The sequence below is a fragment of the Aricia agestis genome, chromosome 3, assembly GCF_905147365.1.
Source record: "Aricia agestis chromosome 3, ilAriAges1.1, whole genome shotgun sequence".
NCBI classification, from domain to species: domain Eukaryota; kingdom Metazoa; phylum Arthropoda; class Insecta; order Lepidoptera; family Lycaenidae; genus Aricia; species Aricia agestis.
Window position 1 is genome coordinate 7,880,830 of NC_056408.1, and position 20,376 is coordinate 7,901,205.

A 20,376-nucleotide genomic window follows, 5' to 3' on the forward strand; every position below is an offset into this window, starting at 1 on the left:
CTAGTAATAAGCTCTGATCGCTTCTTAGGTCGAATTCACCATCAGTTTTCTGTTCACATCATACTCATCTGAATAAATTATGTCGCTGTCCCATAACTAGGTGCTGAAGTCCTACTGACTGTCAGTCCACTGGTCAGGATGTCCAACGACTATCGGCCTCAACGTACTAAAAATAGAACTTACTTGAGCAGAAACTGCGTAATATCGCTGTCCCATTACTAGGTGCTGAAGTCCTACAGACTGTCAGTCCCCTGGTCAAGATGTCCAACGACTATCAGCCTTACCCTACTAAAATATATAGAACTCACTTGAACAGGAACTGCGTGATCTCGCTGTCCCAGGACTGGTCGCTGAAGTCCTGTGGCTGCGCCGTCAGTCCCCTGGTCAGGTCGTCGAAGGAGTTGTACAGCTCCAGCAGCAGGGGCCTGTTGAACCAGTCGCTCATCCGGACCACGCTGCTCACTTGCCTGTTCTCCATCGCTAATCTATGGAAAAACATTGAGTCGTTATGGTGATACTAAAATAGAAGTATAGTATGTACTAAATATTAGGAATTTTCACCCAGTGCAGCGCGCAGCGGTCTTAAGGTTCGCGCACACTTTGTCGGCGCGTGCCGGGGCGGGTCGGAGCGCAGCGCAGCGCAAAATGCGCTATAGCACACTATTTTCGGGTCGGGTCGCATCGCATTGACGGATTTTAACGCTCACTGTGCCGGTGCGTGCCGCGGCGGGTCGGCGCGCAACGCATTGACGGATTTTGAGCCGAGGCTTGCCGGGCCGCATCGCATCACATCCGCGCGCCGCTTGCTATAACACACTATTGCCGGGGCGCAGCGGGACTTGTCGGGCCGTGTCGCATTGACAGAAATCCGTCGAGCAAAAATCCGCGCCGATGCGCCCCGGCACAGTGTGCGATACTCGGATCCGCTTCCATACGAATTGTATGGAGGCGGATTTTTGCGATGCGCCTCGGCACGCTGAGCCCCGGCACGGCCCGTCTCAGTGTGCTCACTCCTTAAAAGCGTCGACTGCCGTCAACAAGACGTGCCGTTCGTCCGTAAGCGCTCTGACCCGACATTTAGGGCCTGTTTCACCACTTTCTGATAAAGTTCCGAATAAGCTATTCACAACTTTTTTGACAGATTCTCCATACTTCATCTGTCAAGTTAAGTGGTGGATAGCCTTATCAGGAAGTGGTGAAACAGGCCCTTAACATTGTAAAAATTCTAACCCAATCTGATTAAAATAAGGTCGTATACTCACTGCAGGAATCCTCTAATGAGCGTGTGGAAGTGTCTGAAGGCGGCGGTGGCGTGTTCGTCGAGCACCGTGGGGTCGACGTCGGGGTTGTAGTCGTTGACGTAGCCCTGGACGCCGGGGTAGATCAGCTTGTTCTTCACCATGTTCTCGTAGCCTGGGCAAGATTACTTGTTAGCTTTTGCATGCTGTGCAGTATTTAAGTATATGTACAGGGTTTAACTAAGCTAAGTGATAATATTATTTTAGGGTGTGTACGTTTTCCTTGTAGAGAGTTCACTGTGAAAGTAGCAGCGCTGAGGGACCGAATTGTATGGGGAAATACTTGCCCATACAGATCCCAAAAAAAGTTTATGGGCCATTCCGCTACAGACGGCCCTTAACGAGAATTTTTAAAATGTGGCATTAGTTAAATTTTTCTATTGGAATATACGTAAGAAGATGTGTATTTACTAACAAAACAACTTTTATCGGTAAAAATGGAATTCGAATAATTTAGAGCGTTTTTAAGCAATATCATCTAAGAGACGCGATGTTTTTTCCCATATTTTTTAATTAAAATAGCATATATTTCAAATTGATGTTTAGTTGTAGTATAGTTATACAGCAATACGTCTAAATCTTTTGTATAAATTACACTATTCAATCGTTATTAGTGATTTAGACCATTAATTTTGCCATTAAACAACTAAAAATAAAAAAAACTACAATTTGGTGCAGTTTTACTACTTACTATATATTCCACATAGAAAATTTTGAAATTTGTTAGAGAATTACGATTTAATTCACCTTTAGGAGATTTGAGAATTTTGAAGTTGCACCCGCGATCGTAAAATGGTTAATAATTTCTAGTACTTATTACTATAATTACTTTTATTACGTTACATATTTCTTTGTTTTATGCTATTTTTAAATATAGGCAAGTTATTTTGTAAAAGTTTCGCAATGACCGGTATTCACATATGAACTCATCACAGTTCTTAATGGAGGGTCAAATTGGTTGCACCCGCGATGGCACTTCGGCCTGTTTTGTGGCCCTTCATACATTTGATGAAGGTTTTCATTTATAAATCATTGTAAAACTAGTTAAAATGTATCCCTTCAAGGGATATTTTATTAATAAATATGCTTCATTTTGCCTGTAGGAAGCTTTAAGTGTGTCAAACTGTTGCACCCGCGATAATGGAATCGCCCTTATGCTCTTTCAGCGCTGCTACTTTCACAATGAACTCTTTATGAGAAACATATACACACCCTTAAGTAGTACCACTATGTTTTGTTACACTCTGTAATTGTATATAAGTTATTTTAAGACGATTTTTTTCACACTCGAGAACGACTGACCCGATTTGGCTCAAAAACTTCTATTTAAACTTTTGGCTAGTCTTGAAATATTCGTGAAAGTTTAGGGACGGTTTATAAGGTGAGAAAATTAAGGAGTTAAGTGGTTCACGGGTCAATATTAATAATAATGTAAAATTTTATAAATAACTGATTAAAATAATAAACGTGAAAGTTTGTAAGGATGTACGTTTGAATTATTATAGTATTTCCAAAACATTATGAATTTTGATAAGAACGGTACAAGCTTAATTACTAAATAATACGAAATAAACAGTCTTTATTACAAAAAAAACAGTCTTTATCACGGAAGTACTGTATAGGTATACAGTACTTCCGTCGTATACTACATTAACGTGCCTACAATTAAACTAGCAAGTATAATAATTACCAGATGACGCCCGCAACTCCATTGCGCCAAAATTCGTTTATCGTGCGGGAACCGTACATTTTTCCGGGACAAAAGGTATCCTAAGTCCTTCCTCGGGACTCACAGTATCTCCATGCCGAATTTCAGCAAAATCGGTTCAGCGATTTGGACGTGAACAGGTAACAGACAGACAGACAGACAGACGGACAGACAGACACACTTTCGCATTTATAATATTAGTATGGATATTATTGTGGATAGAGGCTGTACTTCTAGTCTTCTATCTAGGCTCCCATATCTACGCCGCGCGCCGCTTACAAAATTATGTTTTACTTTTAAAGACATACTCTTAATAACAACAGGTCGGCTTCAAAGTTAGTGAACTACTAAAGGTCTGAGAACTTCACAACTAGTTCTACTAACTTTTAACCCCGACAAAAATATTGTGTCAAAGAGAATATAATCACTACGTTTTATATAGTGTTTTAATAACTTTGACGTGTCTGACTCTGCCTGTCCGCGGCATTGAGTTTTCAATCTATTTTTTTATAAAATCAGGGGGCAAACGAGTAAATGGAAAGCAACAATGCAATTACCGAAAACTTTCGGATATATTTCGATATCCTTAAATACATCTACACCCTCAGCTGGGATAATTAAATGAATTCCCCAAATTATTAATTACATCCGTCCTTTTTTTTTTTATTCTTTGTAATTTGGTCCACACAAAGTTTCACATTTCGCGTACACGTGTAGGTTTAGTCGAAATAAAATCCTGCAGAAAGGATTGTATGTATCAGACTTTATCTTAGTCTAGACAGCCAATCTGTTTCTAGGCTTGTATTATTGTCCCGTTCAAAACTTGTTGTTGTCTGTTTATTGACATGAATATAGAAGATTAGTAAATTACAATTTGCTATACAGTACCTACCTACAAATTACAATGCGACCCTTTCATTATGACTTATGAGAGATTACGCCTTGTAACATTATTATTAAATCCACAGTATATTTATTTCAACGTAACAGTTAACCAAACCAAAAAAAAGATTTTTTTTTCTCCATGAATGTCTTGATGGTCTAACAAATTACTGCAATAAGAACTAAGAAGACTAAGGGCCGAAGTACACCGGAACGGCAGCGCAGCGGCGAGCATTTTCAGTGTCATAATATTATTACGATTTTAAACTTTATCTTCATTATTGTAATACATACAATACAATATAACCTACATAGAATCTGGTTTGTATGCGAATTTAGTGGACTGTAAGTAGGTTTAAAAATTACAATTACTATGAATCGTTAGTCGTTACCGCACCACAAGTTAACATCTGCTGCTGCATGAATACACCAATATAACAAATTAGAGATCTTACCTTGGATGGGTTCAGCGGATTTTCAGCGTCACATGTATGGGGGGCCCCCTTTTTAGCGGTTATAGAAAATTCGTGGCTTTTAGCGTAGCGCGGTGCGGTTAGCGGAGCGCGGTTCAAGCGGAACACCTCGCATAGCGGATATCAAGGGAAAGAAAGGATTATATATACGACAGGATCGAAAAGACCTCGTCCAATGTCATAACAGTGCACAAACACAACAACAGATGGCGTTATAAATTATATGCAGTAACAATTCATAGAAATATAACAAACGGCGCCTTCAGTATCGCTTGAGAAATCGCGGCCGCCGGGGGCCTCAAAACTTTCCAAGTTTTTCAAGCGATACCTACTATGTATTACAATAATAAAGATAAAGTTTAAGATCATATTATGACACTGTAAATGCTCGCCGCTGCGCTGCCATTCCGGTGTGAATCGGCCCTAAGAAAGAACAGCAATTTTCGTTAATTGATTTATTTAACAATTTATTGTGCACAAGAAACAATTACAATAAGACAATATACACAGTAAAACGACACAAAGGATCTGCTTATTTCTAATAGAAATCTCTTCCAGCAGCCCTACGGAGAGAGATAGGATTGAGACAGCAGATAGAACGTGTTAATTTTACAATTTTTGTCACTTTTCACCAACACTTCAACCAACACACTTGTCACCAACACTGGAAAAACAGAAACTAGAATATATTATCAGATTTACATTAGTTTTGAATAATGCGTTCATATTGCATCCATTTCATTAATTATTACATCTTTTCAGAGTAAGTGTCCCGAGAATAATATAAAACAATTCATCTAGAACGACGTTTAAGACATTATGATAAATTCACCAAGTAATTCACAAATTGTTTTGTTCGCTCGTGTATGTATATCTGAATATTTAGCAGCTGTAAATTGGCACTCTGAAATTGAGGTCAGTTTACATGTAAACGAGATGAGATGAGAAGCGACGAGCCTATGCTTCATAGCGATAGGTGCTACGCTAGCAAGCTAGCTATGTCCATTGTCCACACTATGCGCTTTCGTCTTCAATAATTGAAGACGAAAGCGCATAGTGTGGACCTAGCCAGCTAGCTGAGGAAAATTATTTTCCTCATCTTCTTTCATTCAACTTTCGTTTTGACGCATTCGATAATTGAATGCGTCAACGAACGCAACGCCAACATTGTAATTTTTGTTTTTTGGATACGGTCAGAACAGTATCCCTAAGTAGTCTGTGGGTCAGAAGGTGCGTCGTAGACATGAAAATTCCCCGGAAAATTTCCATTTCTAAGTAATATTTCCTGAAAACTTCCAAATTTGGAAGTTTTGAAAACTGTCATTTATCTTTTAAAGACAGTTGTGACGTTTATTTATAAATGCAAATAACACTAAAATTAGGTATTTTTTATAGTTTTGATTAAATTGAACGTACTTTAGGTATAAAATATGTGATATGAAAGCAGATTTGTCTACTTTATTATTCAGTCGCATGAAATCATGCGACTGAATAATAAAGTAGACAAATTAAAAAAATACCTAAAGTCTCTATTAAGGGTCGAATTAACAGCTAAACTTCTTTCTTTCTAAAGTCAATCAGCTGATTTGATCTTACTCATACTTACATAAAAAAAATTACGTATTGAATTGAGTACCTCATCTGTTTTCGTCGGTAAAAATTACTATTTTAATTCGCAAATGTTTCTGAAAGTTTCCAAAATTTCGGAAACTTTGGAAGTTTTCACGGAAATTTTCCAGTAAACTTCCTGAAACTTTCCAAAGTTTCAGAAACATTCCGAAATTTTCAACACTAGTGTGTCGCGACTCGCGAGTATGCCTCACGTTCGCTGTTGACTGTGCTATATAACGCATGCCCTTGACGAACAGAAAAAGGCACAGCGTGGACAAAGCCAATAGGGAATATTACGCAAAGGTCTGAGCAGAGGGCGCTAGCAGCACAAATAGTAAATAATAATCCGACCAAAATCTGACATGTGACTTCATATCAGAATATTAACAGAAACGTTGTCAAACGCTTTATAAACTTTTTGTTTCGACGTCAATGGTGCAGCAATTATATTAATCATGGCAGCAATCATGGTAATAGTATTGAATCCGACCGTAAAATCCTGCAGGAATCGTTTTTTTCGATCAAATATATTTTAAAATAATCTTTAGAACGTATAGAATGGATTAATGTTGGGTTGCCTTGTTAAAAGTAGCCGCAAGTACCTCTAATTAAGTTGAATGTTCATGAGATAAATGCATAATTTGCATGTATATTTTTTTTCAGTAAATTTTACATAATTTGAAAGAAAATGACGTGAGAAAATAAGGTATAAATGGTTGCCAGCTCTAAGTCGGCCGTAACCTAGGGTTGCCAGCCCGTAAACAGACAGAGTTCTTCATCAAAATTGAAGCATCGATTTTTTAAATGAATCGATGATTTCTAAAACAACATAACTAACATTTTTGTCGAAATCGAGTTTATAGCGATTTTGGATTTAGTCTATGACCATTAATAAATTGTGCATTAAAACAACACAATTGCTTTGCGTTTTCTATGTAAATTGAACTACTGAAAATACCGCTTAGTGTTAGAACAACATAACTGACTGACATTTCTCTTCGGTGATTGTTAGAACAACACAAGTGCATACAATGGGGATTGTCCATTTTTTTAAATTTTGCTCATTACAAAAACATTTCGAGGAATAAGGTCAGTGATCGTTTTTCTGTATTTAAACGAAAAAAATACCCATTAGTTACTTATATTTTTGAACAAATACGTTTAACCCAAGTTTAACCTTTGTTTGACCTTCAATGGCGTAAATTAGCAATAAATTCGACCAACATTACGTTTCGAACTTTTGGTACCGATAAATATAAAAAAAATCAAAAAATTAATTTCCTATGTCCCTGACACCTTTAAAGACTTCTATGATGAAATTTTGGACTGGCCAACAACAACAGTAGAAACTGTAGATGAAGTGGGAGATGATGCATAACTATAAAAGTAGGCATAGGCAATAGCAACATTATGTTATGATTTTAAGATTAATAAAGTTGAATAAATATGAGTATTTGAGTTATTATTTTATGTTACAGTAGTTTCTTGGGTATCAAAACAACACAAGTAACAGATTTAATGTCAAAAGCACATAAGTGAAAAACTTTATTATCCATTTATTTATACTAAAATAAAATAAAAAGATGTATAAAAATACATTTTTAGGAGCTATATATACAGAAATATAAAATATAATATACATAATTATAAATTACTTGCATTATCAAAAATTATCCAGGTTTTTGTGTCTCCTGAAAATTTTACTTTTAGTTACTTATGGTGTTTTAGAAATCATTGATTCAAATAATTTTGATACCAAATTAAAGTTTTATGCATTTTGTACATGAATATCCATGGTTGCCAGTTGCACAATAGCCGCAAACTGGGGTTGCCATCACTTTTGTATATGACAAATGTTCAGGCCTACAATTATTATGCCTGGCAATATTTGAGGACGTCGAGAACTCTCAAGATTGCTATTTTTATTTAACAGGCGTTTTTATTTTTATGTGTATTGTCCTGTCATTCCTCAATGTCATTCCTTCTTAATTCTCTTACTTTTCTATTGAATACACGCAAGTTTGAATTACGGGCTTTCATTTTGCTCAATTAGAGGTACTTGCGGCTACTTTTAACAAGGCAACCCAACATTAATCCATTCTATACATCCTATTAGTTGTTGAAATGTATAACTAAAATCTAATATCTATATCAGCAAAACGTTTCAAATGTTATCAATTAGACTGTCAGTATTATACGATATTTGGAGAGCTGAAAGCTATTAAAATAAATTATTGTTGAATCGCATATATTTTTCATACAATATAAGTATTTAATAATTTGCTTGCTTTTCGGAAACAAAACAAACTTGTGTTTGTACTAAGTTCTGAGTTTCTATATTTGAATTAAGATTTGCTTTCAAACCAAATTAGAAGCATTAGAAAGTTTTCATTGTTACTTTAACAATAATTATACCCTTGTATTATTATTATTAAAGTGACAATTAAAACTTCATACATCATGTACAAAATTGTTACTGAAATTATTATTATAATAATTCTATAAGAAATAAAGCAATAAGCTACTATAATTTCCAATATAAGTATTTTAATCATGTGGTCCTAAGCAAATTTATCTTTATGCAGACTTTAGCAAAATATATAAAATACTTTTTGGAGATCAACATTTCAGAAATTGATGAATGAAGGTTGCCTTTCTTTATCTTTAATATTATTTCGCGATATTTATAGCAAATCTCTAATACTTATTAAAAGTCTTCATATGTCATGTTAAATCCTGTAATCTTTTTCCCTTGACTTGATACGTTTCTGGCTTTGATGTAAGCTATTTTGTTAGCTTTTTAGACTCTCATACGAAAGGGATTGTGAGGCGTTCACCGTGAAAATGTGGGCTGCGCGATTTACATAATGCGAAATAAAAGAAGACTTTATGCTAAAGATACTGCCAGTAACTTAAATATTATAATGCACTCATTTCGTTTATCGCATAGGCTTAGTAAATTCTCAATTTGGCAGCTTCTTTTTGATCCTTGATGGACAAATAAAGGCTAATATAATGTACGTGTATAAGGCTGGCTTCTCACGGCGTGTGATATCGCAAGCCGCGCCGCGCCGAGCCAGCTATTACGAGCGAGCACGAGCCACAGGCGAGCACGAGCCACCCCTTCTCACGGCGCGTTATATCACAAGCCGCGCCACGCTGACAAATATTCAAGTAAAATTAAACTTTATTAACACGATAATAGATATCATTTTGCTCTAAGTCACTACGTTAAATAAGTAAAATTTAATGAAATGCAACTTTATTCACTAGGCAACTAGGTTGCATTTCAATCTATGCCGCTAATTTTATTATATTTAGTTTAATTCCTTTATTTTGATAACAGATGCCGCTGCTTGGCAGCTACATCGCGCTATAGCTAGCACGAAAATATTTGTTATAAGTATAAGGTGATTATCTAGTATGAATCTATTTCCATTCACACTCACTCTTGCTGTTGTACAATTATCATGCCAGAGCAATTTTAGTCCCAGGGTAGCCGTACAGACGGATTTCGTGATGTTGTACTCGAACAGCAGCGTCATTCTTCCACCAGTACGAGTGGAAACATAATAATTATTATTACTGTGAATTATAAAAGTCGTATAGCATCCCGGGGAACTGGGAAGGGTTTGAGCAATTATTGTTGTTCGGAATCGTACATCCTGCAAGCTTTCGTCATCATTCCACGCGAAAAACATACCATCATTAATCCTCATCACCTTGGTGAGTGGCAGTCTTCCACCGTGCATTTTTTACGTAACATGCTGCCATGCACTGTAAAACACAGGAATGAACTGCCACCAGTATTTGAGGACCAATACACGCCATAGGAATTTAGTCCCAGCCCCCAGGGTATCCAACCCAGGGACTTAAATCCCTCTGGCATGATAATTCTACAACACCAAGAATGAGTGTAAGTGAAAAGAGTTTCATATTAGTTAATCATCTATAATAAAAATCTTCGTGCTAGCTATAGAGCGATGTAGCCGCCAAGCAGCGGCATCTGTTATCAAATAAATTAATTACACTTAATTTAATAAAATTAGCGGCATAGATTGAAATGCAACCTAGTTGCCTAGTGAATAAAGTTGCATTTCATTAAAATTTACTTATTTAACGTAGCTTGTGATATCACGCGCCGTGAGAAGGGGTGGCTCGTGCTCGCCTGTTTGCTCGAGCCGCGCCTTTGAAGTTACCGACTTTAATCGGATCGGGACGCGCCTGCACGAGCCGCGCCGCGCCACCTCTTCACACGGCGCGTGGCTCGAGCGGGCGCGGCGCGGCTCGTGGTAGCACGCGCCGTGAGAACGCAACCACGCCACCACTTCCTTAGGGCGCGTGGCTCGAGCTGGCGCGTGATATTAAATGCGCCTGCTCGAGCCAGCCCGAGCCACCCCTTCACACGGCGCGTGGCTCGAGCGGGCGCGGCGCGGCTTGCGATAATACGCGCCGTGAGAAGGCACCATAACATGTTCGTCTATGATTGCCTATGCTTACTGTAATCGGTTTACACAATCGCAATGGAAATCATGCTCATCCATGGCCTAACGTGAAGATGGGTCTTTTTAGTATTAAAAATAGTCTATTACTTAATGGATTAGAATATAAATTAATGTCGCTATACATTTGAACTTTCCGCGTAGCCGACCAGAAAAAAGTTAATTTTCTTTATACCTGTATTATCTAAATTACGTACCTATCATAAATCTTTATGTCAGTAATCCAAGACTGTTGTATACGAAAGCTACTATAAAGAGAATATTTTGATGACATTAATCTTCCACTTCTTTGATATGACCCTTGGCAATAATTATTATCCTTTTTAACCGACTCCAAAAATGGAGGAGGTTATACGCTGGGCTGTATATATTATATTATTTTTTAAGGTGTTATTTAAAAACTATTGATTTTTTTAATATAATACATAATAAGTACGATTGTCTCATTTGCCTAGGAGTAGCAAGATTCTATACTATAGTAATTGCCTTTACACAGGTAAATTGTCCATAGCATAGAACAACGTACCTGTGTAATGACATAACTAGTAAATAATTTAAACTTTAAGCCTTATCTCTGAACTTACCGAGCAATATAGGCAGGTATTCATAGTAGTTGATCTGCTGGAGCTCTGCTATGACGATCCTGCGGGCCTCCTGGTAGATGGTCTCGTCTATCCAGCTCGGGTTGAGCGCGGCTAACCCGTCAGCTATCCTGTTGTGTTCTCGCAGCATTATCACCTGGAGGACCGTGAGCTGGGGGTTCTGGTTCACACGGATATCACCTGTAATAAGACATAAGAGAAAAGGCAATTGAGCTATACTCAACCTGCCGGGACTTTTTAGTTACCCGCGAATAAATCATTTTGAAATTCACGCCCATCGTCAAAATGCAAAGGCATAGTGAAAGTCGTAAAAAATTTCATGTCACATTTTTCTATTATTTTCTTTGCTATTCGTTATTTCGTTTATATTTTTCTTTCCGTCCTTGTGTTCCGTTATAATTTTAATGCTCTTTAAAGGGGTTCACACACAGAGCAGGTAATGTATATTAATATATATTACATCCCGGGATGTATAGCTTTACATTATATTAATGTATCACACACACAACAGGTAATGTAATGTATATTTCCCTACATTTCAATGGTAGCCGCCCCGCTTGACGCACATTTCAGCTGCTGAGGTGTTATACAGGCTGTTCTTATTTTTAATGTCGTAAATCGTAATACTATGGACCCTTCGAGTTACTTGCTATTAGATTTGATGCGCGCAAAATGTTACTATATGTGCTCATAACAGAACGATGTGAAATGAAGATATTTGATTGAAAGTTAAGGCTCTGGGGAACAGACTGCCTGCAGTGCCTGCTGTGAAGTGTTGTGCTGAGGTGGTAACACCGTGTGTCTCTGTCTATCATCTATCTATACATAATATTATAAAACAAAGTCGCTTTTTTCCCTCATGTCCCTTTGTTCCCTTTAATCTTTAAAACTACGCGACGAATTTTGATGATTCTTTCAGTGTTAGATAGCACATTTATCGAGGAAGGATATAGGCTATGTTTTATCACGCTAAGACTAATAGGAGCGAAGAAATAGAGGAAAATGTGGAAAATTATTTGAAAGGGCTAACTTGAACGCGCTAATCTCAGGAAGTATTGGTCCGATTAGAAAAATTATTTCAGTGTTAGATAGCCCATTTATTAAGGAAGGCTGTAAGCTATATTTTATCACACTAAGACTAATAGGAGAATGTGGAAAAAACGGGGGAAATTATTTTTGCCCTGTCAGCAAGGGCTTATCTCGCGAACTACTGGAGCAATTTTTATGTTATTTGGCACAGATAAGAAGTAGACCACGTGAAGGATCATAGGATTTTAATCATTTTTTCAGTGGCTATATGTATATTTTATACCCGTGCGACGCCGGGGCGGGTCGCTAGTACATAATAATATAATCAAATTTTTGAACATCCTATGAAGAGAAGAGATGTATATTTTACACGGAAATGTATTGAGATGTATTTAGATGTATCAAAATGTAAATGTATATTTTCATATAATAGCTCTGTATCTTAAGATACGAAGATGTAAAAATATACATTATAGCTGTTGTGTGTGGTCTCCTGACGATTTCTATAGAAAGATGTATCGAGATGTATCGAGATGTATCGTGCTATAATATACATCTTTACATTACCTGCTCTGTCTGTGACAGCCTTAAGCCATACGGTAATAAAATTATGAGGAAAAAAATAAATACGTACCTATAAGGACTCTCTTGATTAAGAATTTCATTTGAAGTATTTCACAAGAAGTTAATTCATAAAGCAAAAATAAATGGTTTTCTTTCCTGAATAAAATATAAAAATATCAATATTAATCTCCAATATCAGATCTATGAAATATCTGATATTGGAGATTAAATATCAAAGGTACCGCGTAATATTACTTTAATGGGAAACCTGACGAAAATTGCACTTGCTCTGATGACGAGTCTCTTTTGCTATTGAACCGGTTTTTTCCCGTAGCTTCAAAAAAAGAGAATATTATCTCATAAAAACCGTATAATGTCCCGCGACAAACTGTTTTTAATACAAAAAATACAAATATCTTTATTGCAGACTACTCTGTGGTCCATTGGTTAGTATTACATACAAGTTAAAAAAAAATTTGGGTTAGTTTTTCCCACAGATTTTAGAAGGTTTTTCCCCATGGTATTTTTATTGTGTGACATTAATGCTCCTTAAAAATCGATCCAATAGTTTGGGACAGTCTATTCAAAGCAAATAATATTATGCATACTTACTTAATTACCTCTTTATAACTTTACTATGAAATATCAGACCCGAGCAACGAAAAAAATTAAAGATAATCAAATTACCTGTCAAGTAACAGGGTTCGTTGGGTGACTGTGCAGATTCGCAGGTGAGTGTGACGTTGGGATCCTGTGGGGGCCACTCTCGACCCCGTCTCAAGATCGTCTTCAATCGGCCCCCATTGAAGGCTCGGATGGGGGTCGCCTGCCCAGCGCTACTCCCGTATATGAACGAACCATCCATGTACGCTGTTACGGTTGAGATCTAGAAAAAAAGTATTTTTTGATTAACTAGCAAGTCCAAAATACAAAAAAAATGTATAATTTATTTACGAGCAATTCTTAAAAAGAGGGTCTGAGAGTTGAGACCTAGAAAAAATATTAAAATAATAATAATAATATCTCCCACACCGGTTTCGGTGGCGGTGGCCGGTTTCATTGAAACCAGGCCAGCTAAGCAGGAGTAATTTTATAGTGCCCAAGTGTGTGCGCAGTACACAAGAGCACTCTCTATTCCATTACTCTCACAACTCAGTGGGACGGAAGACCGACACCACCACCGACCATCTTACTTGTCAGACAATCAGGTGATCAGCCTGCATTGTCCTAACCAAACTTGGAATTTACATGTTTCCAACGCGGGAATCGAACCCACGACCTCCGAGTCAAGAGCCGCGCTCTTTACCACTAGACCACGGAGGCGTTGAGAAAAAAAAAAAAAAACAGCAATTTCAAAAGCCCAACGAAGCAGAAAACATAATTTTAGGATCTGAAGTTGAGATAGCTATATAGGGTGAATATTTCGTTTCAAGGCTTTTATTCTAAGGCAGCAACTTGCTAACTACTTTTCGTAAAAAAGCGCTTTAGCACTATTTTCATATTATGTTATAATTCAGAAGCAATATCCATTCTAGAAAATCTCAAAATAAAATTAAATCACTCTGTATAGATGTAATATAAGACCTAAGTTCATGAGAAGGTATCTTGTCTGTAACACATTTAACTTTAAAGCCTTATATTTTAACAGCGACAAGGTATAAACGTCATTGTTACTTTTATTACTGCGCCAAAATACACCTTTTATTAGCACTACGTTACGTACTATAAGTTATAACTACTAACAGACTACTATACTAAAAAGTTATTGTACGAAAACACTCGTTATAATGAAACATCTACGAAATGTATATAGTAACCGTGTTTTAGTATAGAAGTCGCGTTCATATTTATTGTCTATAATCTTTTTCTTCATTGTCTGTGAAAAGGTTATTTCTATCGGACTTCGACTAACTTAACGAGACAAACTCATTAAGGAATTTTCCGAGAGAGGTAAATCTATCAAGTAAACACCGTCGCCGTATCTCAGTGTTTTTCAACCTTTTTTATGATGCAATGAGCGTCCGTGGCCTAATGGGTAGACCTTCGGTTCACACTCCTAGAGGGTGCAGGTTCGAACCCGGGTGGAGGCGTGCACCTGTGAGACATTTTCTGATCTCAAGTAGATAATACGGACGCTCGTACGGTGAAGGAAAACATCGTGAGGAAACCCGCACATAGTTGGTCCCAGACGTATTGACTAGTTCTTTCCTCTGGACTAGGCCGACTATGATGCGAGAATGCCGTATGCGCTTGGGCAACCATTAGGACATTTAAAAATCTTGTCCCAGGCACTACAGTATTTGAGGAGTGGTTACTTCGCTCTGAAAAATACTGTATAAATCATCCACAACGGATGTAAAGACCTAGTTTTATGATGCGACCCCTGATTTGAAAAATATCTTGCGAAACCCTTAGCTTTTTTAATTTTTATCATATTGTATGCAACAATGTGTATGTTTATAAATAATATAATATCATTTTGTAAAAATATATCGATCTTTTTAATGTTTATTGTATTTCACTGAAGTAATTCCTTCGATCGCTGACGACCGAAGGAGCTTTGAGACCCCCTGGGGACTCGCGACCTACGGGTTGAAAAACACTGCCGTATCTAAAAGTAATTTATAGTGATACGATCTGGAGAGCTCTTAAGCTTCGACAATTGAAGTTCACTTCAGGTGTTAAAGGTAACGAATGGCTTTTTTTAAGAATTGCTTTAGTTTATACACTTGCGAAAATTATTTTAACTGCGCACTATTTGAGGAAATGGTCATTCATATTTCGTACCTACGGGCTACGTTATTTAGTGACAAGCTTAGGGTCGGCTAAGCTCGGCGACCAAATTCCAGCAATATCAGATATTCTGACACAGAACCCACGATGGAGTATTAGCTGATACCGACTTCATAATAATGAAGATTGTGAACAGCAGTACTTGAGAGGTTTACGCGATTTCTGAAAAAGGCACTATATAAAAAGAGTACGGTAATAATTATTTACTCTTTTTGTTCATTTAAGAATAATAATATTATGGTTTTCCCCATGTCGGAGTCATTATGCTTTTCAACAAAAAAAAAATATACTCAACGATATTATATTACAGACCTTTGGCTTATAAAAAACAGAAAATATTTTTGTAAAAATATTGAACTTAAATCTAAAATCACTAACGGTGAGCTTCATAAAGTTGAAGAATATAATATTTTTATTATTCTACTTCGAAAAAAGAGAAGGTTATCCCTTACGTTTTGTGGTACACTTTACGGAAAAATATCTAATCGACGGTGGAAAGGCAAAAGTTACCAAGCGACATATAGCTTTTTTTACAGAGAGCTTTCTTTCTTTAAAAAATCGTTAAAAATTAGCTATTAGAGATATTTTAAGAAATCCAACGGATTTTTAAAGTATTTTAATGCCTTTATTTATTGGTTTAAAAAAAAAGGTATTTCTGTATACTTAGCGTAGAAGTGGCGTTTGGTTACAATTTACCTAAATTTAGAAACAGGTAAAAGTTACCAACCGACAAAAAAGTTTTATCTTTCAATCTAGTAAAGATATTTAAATATATATTTTTTTCCAAATGGTTCGAAGCAAAAAGGGTTAAGTAGAGATTTTTTTTATTATTTGAACAAGCAAAGGGGTCTATATTTCATTATATTCCATTATTATAACAAGCAATGTTTACTATACGACAAATAAAATTCTGTTAGTGTAAGTAATTATTTACCTGCCGCCAAATAAATTTGAGCTAGAACTCAAAAGTTTTTACTTTTTAGACTCAGTGAGGAAATTTGCTCAGTATAATAACTATAAAATCAAAAATAACTGAAGTTAAACTGTTGAAGAAAAACCTATCAAGTATACAATATTTGAAATATGCCTTTGAATAAATAATTTTCAAACAAATAATTGAAGCCGAGTTCCTCGGTAAAAACAATATTCAGTATATAGACCCCTAGTGTCGCTTGGTAACTTTTGCCTTTCCACCGTCGTAATTAATTTGTGCTTTAACATAGTAATTTTTAATTTATAATAGTATGTAGATGTGTTATCATCGATCAGTCAAGGTTCGGTTACTATTAAACTATTAATAATTGGTCAAGTGCGAGTCAGACTCGCACACAAAGGGTTCCGTACCATTATAGATAAAAATTTGGGCAAAATTGTGTTTTTTGTATCATTAAAATATATTATGTAGAAAATATCATTTTATTCATGTTTTATCGAATACCGGTCTAAGCTCGGTCAAATAGCTAGTATTATTATAAATGCGAAAGGTGCGGTTCCCGTGCTTGAAATTAATTTCGGCGCAATAGGAGCTGCGGACGTCATGTAGTAATTTATAATGCTTTCTCTCTAATCACTATGCACTCTATCTACTGCTAAAACTGCATTAAAATGGAACAGCGGTTTTCACCTTCAAATTAAAATTAGATTAGGTACCAAAGACTCTTACATATCAAAAGGTAATTGTACGTAATGCTATGAAAAGCCAATTAAAACAATAAATTACAGTACAAAGTTGGGTATTTCTAACTAAAAGTTTCCCGCCCTTACTCATTATGTTTTATCCCCGGGGCACGAGGGTTAACTCAGTTCAAACATCTGTCAAAGCTCATTTATATGTATTTCAATAAACTCTTCGAAATACCATACCATAGAACTATATAACTATATCATGGCATATAACTATATCATGGTTTTCGCATCTGGTCGGGGTCCAGAGGTAGTACCCAACGTGTACTTGAATGGATGTGAGATAGGTGTTGTTAAGCAGTTCCGGTATCTAGGTCACTTGCTGACTGATCGGCTGGAGGATGACGCTGATATTGAGCGAGAGCGCAGGGCTCTCGCCGTCAGAGCTAACATGATCGCTCGACGTTTTGCCAACTGCAGCAGGGACGTTAAAATCACACTTTTTCAGGCGTATTGTCTTAGCATGTACACCTGCTAGCTTTGGATAGCGTTCAAACAAAAATCGATGTGCCGTATAAGAGTTCAGTATAATGATGCATACCGAACTCTTATGCGGCTCCCGCGAAGCTGCAGTGCTTCGGGTATGTTTGCGGAGGCGGGAGTCCCTGACTTTTTTGCTATCATAAAGCCTCGTTTCCACTAAGCAATAATTCACGCGCAACATGCTGGACAACAAGTTGCCCAACATGTTGAAAGTCAGCGCGGGACTTTTGATGAACAACGTTGTCTGTCTACGCATCTACTTTACGTCAGTCGTCGCCAACATGTCGCCAGAGGAACTTGTGTTGATTTTAGTGGCAGTGGTTATAATTTTTTTTATAGTATCTGTGAGCAGTATCCCATAGACGTTCATAGTTTTGGTACAGTTCGCTTAATTTGAGCACTTGTTCGTTAGACCACACTACGGACATTGTTGCGCGCGTCTCCACTTGACGACAATTGATGCAATTCTCTTTAAACAAACAACAAGCCGCGCGTCATGTTGCGCGTCAGCTGGCAACATCGCGCGCTGTTGTGCAGCGTTGCCGTACATGTTGAGCGTCACGTGTCGCGCGCTAAATGTTGCCTAGTGGAGACGCGGCTTTAGATCTCGGGTGGCTGCATTTTGGCACAGACTGCGCAGCTCTGGCAATAGGATACTCGCGGCTATCTCTGACGACTAATACAATAATCTAATGTACGTGCGGTGGATCTCTGTTCACATGAACCAGAACAAGAAGTGATTTTATGACTGGATACTCCTTTACAGTGTCAACATTATTTTAATTTTACATAATATTTTATACAATATTCTCTATGGGTACATTTATGCCTGAAATAAAGACCTTTTATTTATTTATTACTTTATTTATATAGTGTGGTATAAACATAAACTTATTTTTTTTTTAAGAAATAAGGGGGCAAACGAGCAAACGGGTCACCTGATGGAAAGCAACTTCCGTCGCCCATGGACACTCGCAGCATCAGAAGAGCTGCATGTGCGTTGCGGGCCTTTTAAGAGGGAATAGGGTAATAGGGGATGATAGGGAAGGGAAGGGAATAGGGGAGGGTGGGAAAGGGAATAGGGTAGGGGATTGGGCCTCCGGTAAACTCACTCACTCGGCGAAACACAGCGCAAGCGCTGTTTCACGCCGGTTTTCTGTGAGAACGTGGTATTTATCCGGTCGAACCGGCCCATTCGTGCCGAAGCATGGCTCTCCCACGTATAAATGCATAGACCAACAAAGAGTGCGAGAGAGAAGAAAATCCTTTATGGAATTATAACAAGTTGAAAAGAGAGAGGCAGTCTAATGAAAATTGTAACAACTTTTATTTGACAGGTCGTCAAAAGTCGTCAATCGTTTTTATGCCCTTTCGGTATTTCCAATATATTGTTCAATTTGTTTGTTATTTTTAATAAATATTATTATATTTAAAAATGGTTACTTGTTCTGTACTAGGGAATGCAATCTTGGACCAAGATTGACTACTCAAGATCTTGGCGTCTTTTTTCTGAATCAAGATTGGTCAGATCGAGATCTTGTTGAGATTCGGGTGGAGATCTTGGTCGCGTATCAAGATTTTCGGGATTTTCAAGATTGAGCAGAATAATTGAAAAAATGCGTTTTTTTTTGCTGCAAATTGATAGTAACCAGTATATTAATATTAAGTAATAAATTATGTAATGTTTCAAAAAATTTGCTGAATGTTTCAAAGAAAATGCAGCAATGTAAGGGCTGATTTACTAGATAGATTTTACCTGAGTAATAAATAAGTAACTTTATAATGTGTTATGTGTATATTATTTGCTCCTATAAGAACCTCATGTCATAAGTCATAACATATCCGACGAATGACGATTGAAAAATCATTCCAAACGAAAACGTGTACCTATCTACTTTTCAATCGTCACCTTTTTTGCCAATTAAAATTTATGATACCTAATTTGAAATACAAAATCTGTCAAAGTTGCATATTATTTATTTCTTATAGAAACTCTGGTAAAATAACTTGAACGGACTAAACTATCGATAGCAAAATACTATACTATCAATAGTAAAATATACATCACTAGCACACGCACACATTGACAGATCAAAAATGGTCACGCATTTTCGGGTTGTCAGGTGGTCTATACGACAGTATATTATAAGTTTATGGGTATAAATAGGGTAACTGACGTGAATTTTTTTTCGATGAAATGCATGGCCGAGGCGTACTTTGACTTGGTTGTCATAACGAATGAATGGAATATTCTTTAATTATTACTTGACTGTGTACACTAGAACAAGCTACAATTCATTCGATATCATAATATACATGAAAAAGATACATACTAAAGTCATACTAAAGTCGGTCATACTCAAGAGCAAAATTTGAGCGGTCTATATTGTACTCCATACTCCATAGTTAATAATATTTCGATGAGACTCGATAATTATGTGTACATACTGAATATAATTCTGGTTCTGAAATGCACATTTCCGTACATTATGCACAATTTGTGGTCGGTGTTAATTATTATTATAATTAACAACCGACATAACACATCGATTGATTTTTGCTTTGTTTTGAAATTTGACTGATTACCAGCTGTTGAATGAAATTAAAAAATATATATTATTAGGTTATATTTACCGATGTCACGGGTAGGATAAAACCAATTTCAGTAAAGAATTTTATTTTCTTCTTTCTTTCCCTGTTTCCTGGTCCAGTAATACATTTTTCCTTATAATTAACTAAAAAAAACTG

General features: G+C 36.8%; 1 protein-coding gene across 1 annotated transcript in view; it reads right to left on the bottom strand.

Moving 5' to 3' along the window:
• Positions 1-20,376, bottom strand: part of LOC121725286 (peroxidase-like) — a 123,308-nt gene that overhangs the window by 19,697 nt on the left and 83,235 nt on the right. Inside the window, exons 6-9 of the mRNA XM_042112178.1 lie at positions 13,357-13,555; positions 11,059-11,256; positions 1,263-1,413; positions 309-485 (exon numbers count right to left, since the gene is read on the bottom strand). Of these exons, the coding sequence (XP_041968112.1) occupies positions 309-485; positions 1,263-1,413; positions 11,059-11,256; positions 13,357-13,555 (725 nt within the window). The remainder of the gene's footprint in view (positions 1-308; positions 486-1,262; positions 1,414-11,058; positions 11,257-13,356; positions 13,556-20,376) is intronic.